Source organism: Pseudonaja textilis, chromosome 3 (assembly GCF_049901715.1).
Source record: "Pseudonaja textilis isolate UNSWEBS1 chromosome 3, rPseTex1.2, whole genome shotgun sequence".
Classification (NCBI taxonomy): Eukaryota; Metazoa; Chordata; class Lepidosauria; order Squamata; family Elapidae; genus Pseudonaja; species Pseudonaja textilis.
This window is the reverse complement of record NC_141992.1, coordinates 155,383,453-155,400,699: the sequence shown is the minus strand read 5'-3', so window position 1 is coordinate 155,400,699 and position 17,247 is coordinate 155,383,453. Positions and strand designations below refer to the sequence as shown.

Below are 17,247 nucleotides of genomic sequence, written 5' to 3'. Positions count from 1 at the left end.
CTTTTAACAAAATAGTAGATAATTCAGGCTGATTTAATATTATCACTTTGTACTCTAATGCAGTGGTCCCCAACCTTTTTTGTGCCACGGCCCGGTACCGGCATCACAAAATGATCCGCGGCCCGGTACCGGCATCAGCATGCATGACAAGGCAAGGCGAGCCGAGCGAACGGCCAGCCAGCTGTCCCCCACTTCTCCCCGCTACCTTCAACTCCTCCTTTGTACCTTTGTCGATGGGCTTCGCTTCGGGATGGCTTCGGGACGGTCGCTCAGCTCGCCTTGCCTTGGGTGCTGAAAGAATCCTCGCGCCTTAGTTTCATTCAAAGCCCCCCCCCCCCCTTCAATGAAACGAAGGTGCGAGGATTCCTTCAGGACCCAAACGCCACTTTCCAACCGGAAAAGCTCACCCGGAAGCACTTTCTCATCAAACAAGATGGCAGCGCCCAGCAAACCGGCAGCCCTGTAGGAAATGTTCCATGGACCGGTACCAGTCCCCGGCCTGGTGGTTGGGGACCTCTGCTCTAATGCATGATCCATGGTGGCGCACTGATTAGAATGCAGTACTGTATGCTACTTCTGCTAACTGCTGAAGATTGCCAGCAGTTCAGCAGTTGAAGTCTCACTGGCTCAAGGTTGACTCAGCCTTCCATCCTTCCAAGATCAGTAAAATGAGGACTCAGATTGTTGAGGGCAATATACTGATTCTTTAAACCCCTTAGGGCTGTAAAGCACTGTGAAGTGGTATATAAGTTTAAGTGCTATTGCTATATCTTGAGCTGAAGTGGTCTAGCTGTGGACACTGGATTAAGATGGTATACAAATGCTCTTCACAGAATACATGAAAAATGTACCAAATTGTAAAGAATATGTGGACTTGGCTCTGGATGAGATTATTGGGTTATTTATTTCCCACCATATTCTAGTTATCAAATTAATAGTTTCAGTGAACAATTCCAATTTAAAAAAAAAAAATCTAGAGAAGAATAAAGTTTCAGCAACATTCACTTGGGTGAGTTTGGGATTATTATACACCTTTGTACCTTTAGCCTCCTGAGTACATCTCAGTGTTGCATTTGACTGTGATGGTGAACCTATGCCACGCATGTTGGAAGTGGCATACCAAACCATCTTTCCAGGCACACCAGCCATCACCTGTTACTCTTCTGGTTTCCAGCATGCACATGCACATCAGCCAGCTGGTCTTTGAGCATTCATGCATGTCAGAAACTGAAAGACCAGGTAGCCGGCGCACATGCGCATGCTGGAAACCGGAAGCTCAGCTTCCCGGCACATCCATGCATGCCAGGGAGCTGCTCTTCCAGTTTCCAGCACTCCACCCTCCCCCGCATATGCACTCCAGTTTCTGTACTCGGTTCTGAAAAAGTTCATCAACACTTGTATATGACATCCTATCTGAATAAATATAGGCAAAATACCTACCTATCATACTATTTCCTTTCAGCTTATACAACATTATGCAAAGTGCAAAAACATAAGCCAAAGAAATTAAAGGCATGAAATGAAAGAGTTAGAACTACTTTAATATCATTCATCAAGTGTCTCCAAACTCTACATACTATTTTTACTATTTGGCCACATCCTTCTTCATATGCTGTCCTTTATGATTTAATTTTCTCATTGGTCTCTTTTTTTAAAGACTTCATCTGTTCCATCCAACTGTGAATTTTTGGTTTCTCCATTATTCTCATCCCATTCACTCTTAGAATTATATTTGTATAATTGAATCTTGTTCATACTCAAACCACCTCAACAAATTTCCTTTCTGTTAATAATATTATTTTGCATTCAGTCCACATTTATTCACTGTCCCTTCATTCTTGACCCAGGCTCTTCTACTTTTCACCTAAGTAGTCTCTACTGCCTTCCACACAATACTTCCCATGCTATCAATTTAGGATGACCTTGTGCGCTCTGTTTTCATATAGGGGCCTTCATGTGTGGATTTGAGTATTAAAGCCAAAGATTGTTTTCAGAAGAGTGTTGTGCATAGCATGTACATACATTTCAGAAAATGAAATATACTTTCTTCATAAATAGAAACCTGTTGGCTCAAACACCTCTTCAGATCCAAAGCAACAGATTCTAGTTTCAAGACTCTTATTTTATTTATTATATTATATTCATGTTTTATTTTATTATTTCATTTCCTTTTATTATTTTTCTTTTGTTCAATTGTATTTGATTCTTGGAGATTGCTCATGCCCTAACCACTACATTGTTACAGATGTGACATCTGGATTGGTAGATTGTTACAGTAGTATGTTATGGAAATAAAGAAAATGAATTGTCCCTTCATTCTTGATCCAACGTCTTCTAATTTTTACACACACACTGCATAAGTATCATATTCCCACTTCGTTCAACTTTTATGTTTCTTTTGACATAATAAAAGTTACATTGGAATTTAGTTCCAAAGAGATGGCCCTTACTTTCATATTCATATCCAATGTAGAGGGGCTGCTGCCTGTCTCAAAAAGGCAGCAGTCTAAGCTTAGGCAGTGAGCAGTTTGAACCATCAACAATAAAGCATTTATGACTTCGAAGATTTTTTTTAATCAAACATTCACTCATTCACACCAACTTCCATACCTTTTGTCCATGGTTCTGTTGTGTTGATGAGGAAGTCAGCTACCAAAGTACAGATGGACAGTCCATCAAATGGAGTATACCAACAGTTTACAAGCTAGTTTTAGTCTCTACTAGTAGTGTCTAGCAATACATTACTTTCTCTGTCACTTCAGTATTTCAGTAAATATTATGTTACTGGGTCAAACATAACTTGCTGAATGGCAGTTATCTGTTAAGTTTCTGTTCTCTGTTCTCTGAACTGACCTGATCTTGATGTATGGTTTCCTGATTCTGTGCATAAGTACACAACTTCAGCATACAACAGGCTGGATACCTTATTTTTCCACTCCCAAGTAATAAGGAAAAAGCTTTCTAAATTATTATTTTCACATTCTATTTGCTTATTACTTGGGACATATCTAGCTTTGCGAAAATCGTACCTGGCTCAAAAGAGTGCAACAGGTGTTGAATTACAGGGACTGGGTATGCACTAATTTGGAGAAAACGATTGAGGGACGTTTTATAGTCTGTGCAGATTCTCACACTGCCATCTTTTTTAAGGGGGGTGACTATGGGGGTCTCCCATTTTGCGAAATCTACTTGTTCTAGTACCCCTTGCTTAATTAGCTTATCCAGTTCCAGATCCAATTTAGGGCAAATGCCAAAAGAGACTCTACGAAGTTTTAAACGAATGGGGGTGGCTTGTGGACTTACATCAAATGAGATAGGGGTACCAGAATAACATCCCAGCTCATTGCTGAGAACATCAGCGTAGTCCTTAAAGAGGGCGTCTACTTCATTACTCACCACAGCATGAATACCAGTTACACTAAGGCCTAGGGCAGGGAACCAATCTAGCCCAAGCAAGCTGGGAAGGGCACCATCTACAACCATCAGAGGCAAGTGGCCTGTAAAGTTCTGGAATTGAATTAGGAACTTGCCTCTCCCCGGGACTGGAATGGTCTTTCCCTGATAGTCTCGAAGAGTCAGGTGGCAGTTGAGCAGCTTCTTCTTGGAGAGTGTAGGGAGCAGCTTCTTCAGGGTGGCCCACGAGATGATGGAGAGGGCAGACCCGGTATCCACCTCCATTCGACAGGGTTTACCTTCCACTCCCAAGTAATAAGGAAAAAGCTTTCTAAATTATTATTTTCACATTCTATTTGCTTATTACTTTAATTGGTGTCAGGTTGTTTGCTACTAAAGATTAGAAAAAGATAAAATGAAGTTGCAGTAGCCAAATTTATATCAATATTCACTTATATCAGCATTCACTTCCATATAGTAAAGTTGTACAAAACTCTTATCATTTTCACTTCTTTCAACAGACAGTAATTCATCACAGCAGTAAATAGCCTACCTACTTCCTTTCTACAAGTATTGCATTTCTAGATATTTCTTCATCTATTTCTTCATCTTTGATAAATATATTACTAAGAGACCAAATTCATTAACTTTCCCTATTTTTTCATACTTTATATATAACTTTCAGTTCTTCATTCCATTTTCCATGTTAACACAACAATTTTATCTTTAATACATTTTCACAAAGTTTCATACTCATTTTATCTGACTTTTTGTTTAATATTTACTATAATCTGTTGAATTGATGGTAAACTCAAACTATTATTTCAGTTTATAGTCTTCCCCATACTATTCTGATTATCAGATGGTTCTGTAACTATTGAACTATTAGGCTTGAGACATGAACTATAGGAGCCAATATCATAAACTTTTATTTGAACTGTTATAGTTATTCTGAAAAAAGAATAGTTACAGTGTTCATTTAATGAAGGTTTTTTCTTATATAACGTATATAAAATATATTAAATGCTTCCAAGATAAGGTCTGAATGAAAGATTTAGATGGGAATTATTTGCAATATTTGTTTAAACCTAAACAAAGATAGCAATGCTATTTTCCCCACATCCTTAAATAATAAAATTTCTAAGGGCACAAGCTAGAAGGTTTTGTTCTGTTCAGATGTAAGCATAGACATTTTTTATCTTTTTACCAAATGTGTATTAAGGAAATATAAGCAAACCTTTATCAAATATTGCCATCCATCTCAATACATAGCTCCGGGGCATTCAAACAGTTAAATGTACCAGACATACAGGTGAAAGTCAAAAAATTAGAATATCGTGCAAAACTTCATTTATTTCAGTAATGCAACTTAAAAGGTGAAACTAATATATGAAATAGATTCATTACATGCAAAGCAAGATAGTTCAAGCTGTGATTTGTCGTAATTGAGATGATTATGGCTTACAGCTCATGAAAACCCCAAATCCACAATCTCAGAAAAATAGAATATTACATGCAATCAATAAAACAAGGATTGTATATAGAACAATATTGGACCTCTGAAAAGTATAAGCATGCATATGTACTCATTACTTGGTTTTGGGCCCCTTTTGCAGCAATTACTGCCTCAATGCATCATGGCATGGAAGCTATCAGGCTGTGGCACTGCTGAGGTGTTATGGAAGACCAGGATGCTTCAATAACGGCCTTCAGCTCTTCTGCATTGTTTGGTCTCATGTCTCTCATCTTTCTCTTGGCAATGCCCCATAGATTCTCTATGGGGTTCAGGTCAGGCAAGTTTGCTGGCCAATCAAGCACAGTAATTGCACGGTCATTGAACCAGGTTTTGGTGCTTTTGGCAGTGTGGGCAGGTGCCAAGTCCTGCTGGAAAATGAAGTCAGTATTCCCATAAAGCTTGTCTGCGGAAGGAAGTATGAAGTGCTCCAAAATCTCCTGGTAGACGGCTGCGGTGACCCTGGACTTAATGAAGCACAGTGGACCAACACCAGCAGATGACATTGCTCCCCAAATCAACAGACTGTGGAAACTTCACACTGGACTTCAAGCATCTTGCAGTGTGTGCCTCTCCATTTTTCCTCCAGACTCTGGGTCCTTGGTTTCCAAATGAGATGCAAAGGTTGCTCTCATCAGAAAAGAGGACTTTGGACCACTGAGCAACAGACCAGTTCTGTTTTTCTTTAGCCCAGGTAAGACGCTTCTGACGTTTGTTGTTCAGGAGTGGCTTGACAAGAGGAATACGACATTTGAAGCCCATGTCCAGGATCCGTCTGTGTGTGGTGGCTCTTGATGCACTGATTCCAGCCTCAGTCCATTCCTTGTGAAAGTCCCCAACACTTTTGAATGGCCTTTTCCTGACAATCCTCTCCAGGCTGCGGTCATCCCTGCTGCTTGTGCACTTTTTTCTTGCCCACTTTTCCCTTCCACATAACTTTCTATTAATGTGCTTTGATACAGCACTTTGGGAACATCCAACTTCGTTTGTAATTACCTTTTGAAGCTTTCCCTCCTTATGGAGGGTGTCAATTATGGTTTTCTACACAACTGTCAGGTCAGAAGTCTTTCCCATGATTGTGATTCCTACTGAACCAGACTGAGAGACCATTTAAAGGCTCAGGAACCCTTTGCAGGTGTTATGGCTTAATTAGCTGATTAGAGTGGGACACTTTGATCCTAGATTATTGAACCTTTTCACAATATTCTAATTTTCTGAGATTGTAGATTTGGGGTTTTCGTGAGCTGTAAGCCATAATCATCTCAATTATGACAAATCATGGCTTGAACTATCTTGCTTTGCATGCAGTTAGTCTATCTCATATATTAGTTTCACCTTTTAAGTTGCATTACTGAAATAAGTGAACTTTTGCACGATATTCTAATTTTTTGAGTTTCACCTGTACTACTATTGCATATGATAAATGTAAATTGCCTGCCATATTAACTTTTAGTTTCATCCTGCATTTTATTGCTCATTCTGCCTACATATGTATCTATAGAGTTCACCAAGTTAATATCACCTTCGATAGATTGAAGAGTTGCTTCTCTTGTATTATGGAGAAACAACTTTTTTGCTGAAGAATCTTCCTGTGGTTTTGTTTATTTTGAATTTCTAAGCATTTAAATACCTTTTCCCATTAATAGTTATTCTCCTCCAAAGGCTTCTTGATACAACAGCTGTCCTTTAAATTTCTAAACAATAAAGATTCTTTCCATTTGAGATATCTTACCATCATATATGACTTGAGTGACTCTGGAATAAGGAAATGTGTCAACAATCTAATTGGGTGATTGACACAATTCAATATGTCTCCCTGCTGGTGTAAGCAAAAGAGTTCCCTAATTTTCCAGAGAATTAAGGTTGATGAGACAGTAGGAAAACTCATTGTTGCTTAACAAGAAGACAGGAAAATGCCGGATGAATCCGCCAAACATATATTAGGGTACATATTAAATGGAGAACTGTAACATGATAGAGACAAAGAAACCCTGCTCTTCCACTGTTATTGTACGTACACAGAATATCTATGGTGAATATTGAGAACTATTTATTAATTTTTATGCCATCTACAGTACGGTATCTCCCCTGTAAGATAACTCTTGGGCAGCTTACAGGATTATAAAATAAGTAGAAACATCATTAAAACATGAAAACTACACAGATTAAGATTTTAAAAACCACATGGTGAATCAAGATCAGTTCAGACATAAAGAGAAAATGCTTTCCTGTTGCACAGTTTTCCAAGACGCTGATTTTCTCACTCTGATCTTTCTAAAATCCTAAGGAAAGTCTCCTTTCTAATAGATTGGTAACATGCTACATTAAGATGACTAACAATAGTGTTCTACCAGTGCTATGGAATGGTGGTCCCTTGAAGAACAGATGAATTTTCTGTTTTCTGATTGATAAAGGCAGTTATTTTCTGACAGATGTTTGCTTTGCCAAGTTCTTGATGCTTTAAATAAAAACTGTGTTTTACCTGTGATTCCTGCTTCTGTTGTACATTTCTTGAATGTATTGTTTAATAAGCTATTATGATGTTAAATTTTTATAAGCAGCCCTAAGGCCTAGAACAGCAGGGGAAAATATTTATTAGATAAATAAATAGTCTCATTCAAACTACTAGAACAAGTTAGTCATAACTACTTTAAATGCCACTGCTTTCACAGACAGTTTGTTATAACTAACTTTAAATGAATTGGTGCTTTTGAATAAATAACAATGAATGCATTGCAAATGTAATTTCAGTTTAATCTTACCACTACGTGGGCCTGTTATTTACTCTTTAAATATAGTAAGATGGACCTAAATATTAATTTTAGGTAGAAAAATGCAGAAGAATTCTATTAAAGTTGTATCTGAAAGAGACTTTAACCATCAACTTTCTAAGAGCTTTGTTATGGTAGCATCCAGATGCTTTTGATGCTGACATTCAGACCAATATACATGGTGTAAGAGTCTCCCTTTTTAAAACATTTCCCCTTAGAACTAGTTAGAAAATATTTCTTGCTCCCAGATGATCAGTACTAAACCAGCATGTATATATGGTTTATTAGCTTAGCCTTAGCATTATTCCTGATATGTGACTTTACCAAAGCAAAAAAAAAAAAAAGTTAACTGAATGCCTGGCCTTTCTTCTCTCATTAGAACAATAAAACATGGAGCATGTCAGCAACTGACAAGAAAAATAATGACATATGAATACAATGACACAATGCTCAAGTATTTTTTCTTCTTTATTCAAACCCTAATGATAAAGGCAAAAACATATTTGACAAAAAAAGAAAAATACTTGATCACCTATTAGATTCTTTAGATTTATCTAACAAAAGAGGACTTTATAAAATATAACAAAAATAAAAAGTTATTTTGGCAGTGCTACTAAATCAAACACTGGCATTGCTTATATTCCAAAAGGTATCTAAATACCAACTCTTAAGTCAGACTAGTTAACTAGTCTCATGTCAACCAACCTAGACTTTTAAATGATAAAGTATGCTGCTGAAACATATACAAATCCTGATTTCCATAATTTAAATTATGTTAAGCAAGTATGCATTAGTTTGATGTATTTTGATGGATTATTTTTGTATAATAATAACATATTCTTTCTGCATAATGTAATTTTCATATACTTGCAGGTATTTGGAATAAGAAAATAATATTTGGTAAATGAAAGTGAATCTTTAAATGTACTAGGAACTCTTAAAATTTTATAGAGTCTATTACGAAATATTAAATTGTCATGGAAATTATACTCATATTTTTAAAGGGAAGAAAGGAATGAACTCAGAATTAGTTTGATATGCCAAGGATTTTCTACTAATGAAGATCAACAATTCCTTAAAGAATCAATTATATCAATTCTGATTTTAATTAAATGAAATACACTTAAGAATGAGGCATTTTGAGCCCAGTGCATATAAAATCCAACTTAAGTAAAATAGTAGAACACATTAAATAATCAGCCTTATAAAAATGACCTTAGTTTTGTTCTCGGAAAGTAATTCAACAATATATCTGTCTACATGAACGTCATAGGAAATCACTGTAAATCCATAATGTACAATATTGATAATTTTTCGGTTACCTTAGATCAAATGCTATGCTGCTACTATTTTGCTATCAATCAAATGTGAGCTGTTGCTTAGATAGAAGTATGTTAGGATACCAATAATGATAACAATAAAAACCCTAAGGAAAAAAAATAAGAGTCCTGGATATGTTGCCACAATATAATTATTTTATATTCTGTTGGAAGAAAACCTTAAACATTTTCTGTATTGTGGAACAATACAATGCATTTTATAAAAATAATATTACTCTTAGTTTGCAAATAGTTATAGAATGTTATAAGAAGGTTTATTGCTAAATGGCAGTTTGTGGATCCTTCTTCACAAGATCAAATATCTGTCTGTTGGTCTGTCTGTCTATCTTTCAGTCATTCATTCACTCATTCATTCGGTTACTTCATGACCCCGAAAGGCTTAGTTAAAACCTAATACCCCAAAACACAGAATAAAATACAGCCATACAAATAACCACACAAAATACAACCATACAAATAATTCAAAACCTAAAACTGGAAAAGCCTAGTAATGCACGAAGAGCACAACCATGTTAAGGGCTCTACACCACTCTATGATCCCCAGGCCAGATGGCAAAGGCCAACAAGATCAAGGCCAGCTGACTGGGGCGGGATGGGCAGAAAATGAGATTCCATAGGGCAGGTACCTCAGATACTGTAACTGCATAAAAACTATAATAAAAGCTATTAATAGTTATGTTTTATTGAGCTCTAACCCCCATAGCAGTTAAGGAAATCAGTTGTTATATCAGGAGCAGAACATAAGCCATAATACAGTTTGTATTAATATAGATGAAAGATGATATTGAGAATATTCAATTTGCTATTCAGTGGCTTGCTATTATATAATTGTAATTGCTTGGCAAGCTGGTCATTTTGAAGAGGTGTCAAATGATGATGAGCATATTATATTTCCTCTGTTTTTGTGAACTTTTGAATAGTTGAAGAAAGCTAGAATTTTCTTTTTATCACCTGGATGATAACATGAGTAATAAATGATTCTGCATTAATATAGTAAAATGGCTTCATATCATCTTGGTATTTTTCACATAAATGTTGAGAGTGAGAACGTACAAATTCCTTAATTAAGACCTCCACCCTTGTTTTCTCTAGAAAAAGACCTATCAGTGCATCAAGTGCCAGATGGTTTTCTACAATGAGTGGGATATCCAGGTTCATGTTGCAAACCACATGATTGGTGAGTGAAGTACTAAATCTTATTGATGATAGACTGTTCTCCTAGATGTATTCATCATTGCCTCTAAAATTAAATTGAGTTAAGGAGAAATTAATTGTATAACCGTCAATGATTTACCCAGGTAATAATTTTTTAAAAAAAATATTATTAGGCCTGATCAAACATTAGCATGTTTTATTTTCTGCAAGGGCTAGTTTAGACTTCTGCAGAGAATCATATACTACTGCCAGTCAAAACACAGGTGATTAACAAATTAAACTTCTAATCATTTTTGCATTATTGAAAACTAACAGGAATGGTTAATGAACTGGTTGTTAGCTTTCCACAGAGTTTTAGGCAGGTTTTAATTTCAGAAATTATTATGATAATGACACAACTGAGTGCTGCTCAAGTACCTTGGTACCAACAACAAAATTGGCAAATTTTGACTAACAAACGTAAATAATTCAATTGGTCATAAAATAAGAGTCTATGCAGTACTTGAATAGCCTGAAAACCCTCTAGAACAGTATTCAAGAAAATGAAATAATATATTTAGTTAAGAAAATAGCCAAGGTCTGCTACAAATAATACTCAAAATATGTAATTAACATTTTTAACAGTAATTTTCTTTAGTATTTCCACAAGGTATGGAATTGAAAATTTAAAATGTATTTAGTATATATAGCCTATTACCAAAATTACACCAGATTAAAACCCTGGAATGCTATTGTCATGATAATACATAAATGCTAACCTTAACAATAATGAGGGCGTGGGATAACTGTGATTCTATATTATAATACAAAGATTCTTATGCTTCTGTAGTAGATGATAAAGTTTCTCGGTGTCTGTAGGTCTATGAGAGGTCCTTGGTGCTCTCTGAGCTCTGATATTTTCTTTCAGATGTTTTATTATCCAAACTATGTTAGCACTGATTATGTTATCTAGTTTGGATAATGAAACGTCTGCAAGAAAACAATCAAGCTTTCAAGCCTGAGTTACAAATATTCTCCTTTATTGAACTGTAGCTCTATATTACTGTATAGCTATAGCAGCAGAATTTGTGTTGATGCTTATCAAAAAAGAAAAACTAAGAAAATAATGTAAATAGTCTGGTAGCCATCTAGAAGCTTTTTTAAATTATTAATTAGCTTTCCACATGTTGATCAGTTTCTTAGACATCAACATAATAAACCTGTAAGATAACAAATTTATAAGATAGCTAATGACAAAAGTGCTTTATTAAAACCCATTAATTAAGATTTGTAACTGGTCAAGGTACTGATACTGGTTGATTATATCTAGTCTCTGAATCTTGCTGATACATGACAGTTTTTAATCCAGAATGCTCTGAACTTTCCAAGTAGTCAATTCAAAGTAAATTGTCGGTACAAAGAAACCTAGTATGTAGATATAATATATACAGACATTTGACTGAATTTAAACTAAGTGAGTACAAATAAACTATAAGAGCTTTTAGAGAACTAGAATCATTCAAGAGGAAGACTGAGACAGGGACATCCGAAGAACTTTAACATGTCAATGATAGAAATGATTACACAAAACCCTTCCTGTTTTTAATATGCATCACCTGGTTGTAAAAAAAGGTATGGAGCTTCAATTACATTTTCTCACCCACTATCTCAATTTTTTTATATCCCCTGTGAACATCACTGAATGCACCATACTTAACCATCTCATATCTGGTATCTATAGAATATGCTTTGGTGTGCCTTTTCTTTTGGCCTTCCTTTTAATGTTTTAACTCTTACTTTACAATGTTAAGAGTAACTTCTTTGGGTTTGAAAGTGAAAAATGTATCACCTTATAGAAACTAACTTCTGAAAGAAAAAAAAATTATGGAGCTTTAGTGTAAAATTGTATGTGTTTAATCATATTAAATCCAAATGCATAATTTCAACCATATTATGTATTAAATTATTTATTGAAATAAATTTGGCAATATTTGGTCAATAAAATACATTGTTACTGGAGACACATTTTATGTTTTAGCCATGTCTGCAAAACTAGCATTCATATATGTCATGTACCTAAGATATTTGACACCTGAAGTGAACAAATAAAATTTTAACACAGATACACACACTTAGACCCACATGCACAGAGAGAGAGAGGGAGAGAGAAAGAGAGAGAGAGAGAGAGAGAGAGAGAGAGAGAGAGAGATGGGTGCCAAGCTAGAAACTGGGTGACTATAAGTTCTTGTCCCTGATTATGAATATGAAGCCAGCTGGTGTCCTTGGACCAGTCAATCTCTCTCAGGCCTAGGAAGAACACAAAAGTAAACCACTTACAAAATCTTGCCAAGAGAACTGCAGGGGACAATCACTACAAGTCAAAACTGAGGCACATTTTTTTCCTTCTATTATTGCTGTGCTGCTGCCAAACAGTTGCCCGACACATAGACACCATTGACTTTCTTGAACACTCATTTCTATCTGCATTGTGTCTTTGGCAGAACCACCCTTACTGCAGGTACCTGGGGCAGACACCCTCCCCTCCCCAAAGCAACATTGTATTGACTGAAGATGAGGCTTCATAGCATAATGGTTGAGATCACACTTTATGATAAACCAGTATCAGACAGATCACATTAGGAATTACTGTGTATCTGGCTTCTTAATTTTGCTAGAGAAATGTGACAATGTTGATAAGCTGTCCTATCTTTATCCTATAAGTTGCTTTCTATTTACAGATAAGAAATTTCATCCAATCTAGTTTTCTTATGATATCTGTGGGAAGAACCTAGAGTTTTTTTTAATGATAGTGCCCAATTATGCTATACTACTACCATGTTAGTGTGAATTGTACTGAGGTAACTGATGACTGTGGTTTGGAAGATAAAGCCTATCTGGAAATTAATGCATGTAATTTGTGTAACATGTTATGACCTAAATATATTATGATATAAAATAGTATCTTTTTAATACTACTAGCATGTAGTTATTTTAGAATAAGAGCAGTAACAGTAGTACAGTTCCAGATATAATTTACCATGACTTAGATTTTTAAGTATTCCATTCACGTTTGTTCAACAGATCCAAGTCCTTATACAATTCTGTTCAAAGTCTCAAAAGAACTTGCACATTGTTAGCCATGCTGTAGATTTTCACCCTCCAAGTAATGTCAGGTGATAGGATATAGGAACAATGATGGAGTGACCAGTATCAACAAATGCATTAGATACTAAACATTCCCCAAACATATTGTTTATAGTCTCAAATCATCTCTGTTGTATTACGTTAGAGGTAAAACTTGGCTTTTAGCCTAGTCAAAAATGTTTAATTTTAAAAAAGTACAGTGTGAAGTTCATTAAATGTTAACATCTATTTAGTCCAATGTTTCCTTGTTTACATCTTTTCATCTCGCTATAGTTATGGAGGATTCTAAACTTGCAAAAGGAATCTTCCCATGTAAATTGGGAGGTCTAGCAGGTAAGTGTAGTTCCATAACTGCTTAGATTGTACAATTGTCAGATAATACTGAGTGATGGTGATGAACAACTATTTTCTGATACTTTTTCAGTCCAATAATATTTGAGCAATAAAATCAATCACCAATCAGTCCAATTAAAACTATATCTCTAAAATTACAGATGCTGGTATTATAATCTTTGAAGAGATTAATATATTTCAAACAGCCATCAAAAAATCTTTTATGAAACATAATAAGCAAAACTGTATGTCACTAGCTGTATGAAATAGAAGTTCATATTCACCACTGAAGGCTGAAAAAAGTGATAAAATGGGAATAGAGGCCTAACAATCCTAATAATACAGATCTATTCATGGAATTGTAGTAATAAAAATTACGTAATGGGATAAAAAAAAATCTAAAAAATCTTATGTGTATTTCTGTCTCCAGACTTGTTCTTTCAACAAATATCATTATCTTTTTTATTTAAGGGGCGGGGGGGGGGGAAACACTCTTTATGTAATGCTCTTTAGTAATGTCAAGATCCTTCCAGTTAAGGCACATTGAAACCATTACCACCTCACTGTGTGAATTTGAGGAACAATGATTTTTCCCTCTGAAAATCATTTCCAAAGTATCCAAACCTGGAGATCTGTAATTAGGATTATGAATTAACCTGAAAAGAAAGTTTTTCCCCCCAAATAATTTAGATTTAAAATAAGGAGAACAACATAGTTTGACTGAAAATATGGCAACGGATAAAGTTTTTTTTTTCTATTTTCATACTACTGCCACTCTGAATGCTTTGCCTGTTTTACTAATCCGGAGAAGTTTTCACACAGCTTGGTTTTTACACAAACTGAAAAAGAATCAGTTAAAACTTGGAGCTTAGCTCATCTTCATCCAGTTCATATGTGCCTGCAGAAACTCATATTTACTTTTATTTCTATTGATGTGTATATTTTATGAAAACCTTGCATATTGTATACATAACACTTATTATTAAAATGATTGATTGATTGTGTGCAATCAAGTCAGTATTGAATTTTCTACATGACTATCTATCTTTAACCTGGTTCTTTAAGTCTTTCAATGATGCACTTATTACACTCTAATTTGAGTCTATCCACCATGCTGCTGGTCTTCCTATTCTTCTCTTTCTTTCCACCTTTTCACCTTTCCAGCCATGGTGGCACAGTGGTTAGAATGCAGTATTGCAGCCTAACTCTGCTGATTGCCAATTGCCAGCAGTTCCGCAGTTTGAATCTCACTGGCTCAAGGTTGACTCAGCCTTCCATCCTTCCAAGGTGGGTTAGATGAGGAGCCAGATTGTTGGGGGCAATATGCTGACTCTGTAAATCGTTTAGAGAGGACAATAAAGCACCCTGAAGTGTACATAAGTCTAAGTGTTATTGCTATTAGCTGTGTCTTCATATAGTATCTCCAAAGTATGATCATTTGTTTTTTGAAAGAAGATTCTAAGTTGATTCCTTCAATGCTTCACTTCTTTGTTTTCTTGGTTGCCCATTATATTCTTAGGAAGTTTCTCCAACAACAAATTACAAAAGGATCAATATCTTTCTATTCCGCTTCTTCAGAGAACCACTCTTCTTTGCATAGTGTCACAGGGAATCCAATTGCTTGAAATATTCTGATCTTTGTAGGAAGATATAGAGGCATCATGGCATCTGGATATCTTTCCTAAGGCCTTCATAGCTATTCTACCAAGTGCTAATCTAGGTATTTCTTGATTACTGATTCCTTTACTATTGATGGTTAATCCTAAAATACAGAAACGATCTATCCACTTCTGTATCTGAATTCTAAGGTTGGCTGTGGTTCTCACTCTAGACACAAATAATCAGGCTCAAATTACCCAACTTCAAATACATTATGCGAAAACCTAACTCCAATAGAAAAGATCATCATCATCTTTATATTTAATCTTTATCTCATTTTTTTCACTGTAGTCTTTCATTTTATTACTAGAATTTGCAGATCCTTTGCATTTTAGCTATCCAAGTAGTGTCACCAGCATAGGAAAGATTATAGATTTTCTTACATTGGTTTTAAAACCATGCTCATCTTCTTTAAATTCCACTTCTCTTAATATATATTCCACATATACGTTGAATAAATAATGGGAGAATATACAGCCTTGTCTCCTGTGCCAACCTGGAGCCAGTCGATGCAAATGATGGATGTAGATAATTTAGCAGAAGTCATAATTCAGCATCATATATAAGTCTAGTAGTTTCTGGTAATTGGCTTATGTAGAAAAAAAAAAGATACTTTACTTTTTAAAATCGAATTTAATTTCCGATGAAATAGTAGCCAAAGTAATACATTCTCTTTTGATTTTAATGTTTTCTTTTTAAACTGCCATACTTTTTAATACTGATATTTTTCAGTAACTTAATAATGTTGGACTATAAGTGCAGAATTCCAGGATGATCTTTTATCTCATCTATTTGTCATTTGCTTCATGAAATGCTGAGGAAAAAAATGAAGTCTGCTTTGTTTAATACTATAGAAAGTTACCCTCGTGTGGGCAATGCTGGCTTATTTGAAAAGCTCATAAAGGGTTTCTGCCTGGACCGTACAAAAGGCATACTTTCTCTTTAATAGCCATCTGTACAGGAGAGTTGAGAAGTGGGCCAGGTCATCTCTCCTCAGCTGTCATGGTATTAACGTAGGTAATGGAGCAAGCTCTGCATTCTGCTGGGTGTTGTTTTTCATAGATGTTCATCGATTTGCAGATAATTCTATTTTTTTTTCTTGGAGTTATAGAGCTGGAGCTAGAGTTCTTAGAGAGTAACAAACACGAAAACATTTTGAATGGCTTTATCTTTGTTGATTCCTAATATAACTTTGGTCTAAAAAATAGTGTCACACCCTACTGTGCAGATGGCTGCATGATTTGTAAACCAGCCAAAACATTTAAACAAATGTGTGATCTGGGGATAGATTAAATAAAGGATAAAACGGAATGTGGACCACAAATTCTAATAATCAGATGATTCTAAGTTCTGTGCAGTGTGCAGAGATGACAATAGTGACAGCAAGGAATGATTGCCAGGCCAGCAAGGAGCCTAACAGAGCACACGATGGAGCCTGTGGCCTAGTCAGTCTCAGTTTGCAAGCTGCAGATTTGCTGTACAGCTGGCAACTCTGTGTGGGGACATCAGATAAAACTTATGTAAAATGAAGTGTTACTGCTTAGCATGAATTTGTACGAAGAGGGGATTTGCTGACTATAACTGAAAACTGATTCAAAGTGCCAGTAGAGCAGAGAGTAAATAGGTATCGGTTTAAAGGATCTGCACAATTTAACCAAAAATAATTACAGTGCCTCAAAAAGGATGTATAGTGTAAACAGATTGCCATTGCTTGTATTTAAAATCATTTGACATTTAAAAACCTATCGGCAGGAAGCTTCATGTATGTTTTTTAAAAGCCTGTTCCATCTTTTATTTTACTGCTGCATCTTAATCATAGATAACTTAGATTTTACAAAAAAAAAACCCTAATATTAGCACTTCTCCCAATAGACAAAGAATGGTCTATAATGTGGGTGCAAGTATTGTGATAAGCTTTTCCTGTGGCACCCCAGTTTTGTAATTTGCTTCTGCTGGAAAC

At 35.5% G+C, this 17,247-nt stretch overlaps 1 protein-coding gene across 7 annotated transcripts in view; it reads left to right on the top strand.

Moving 5' to 3' along the window:
• Positions 1–17,247, top strand: part of ZNF521 (zinc finger protein 521) — a 291,923-nt gene that overhangs the window by 131,276 nt on the left and 143,400 nt on the right. For 6 of the 7 annotated variants that reach the window (XR_015743184.1, XM_087931185.1, XM_026699277.2 and 3 more), the window contains one exon: positions 10,110–10,194. The exons of the other annotated variant lie outside the window; for it this stretch is intronic. Coding sequence is in view for 5 of the 6 variants with exons in the window: in XM_087931185.1 (XP_087787311.1) it covers positions 10,110–10,194 (85 nt within the window). In the remaining variant the exon portion in view is untranslated. The remainder of the gene's footprint in view (positions 1–10,109; positions 10,195–17,247) is intronic. 7 annotated transcript variants of the gene reach the window in all.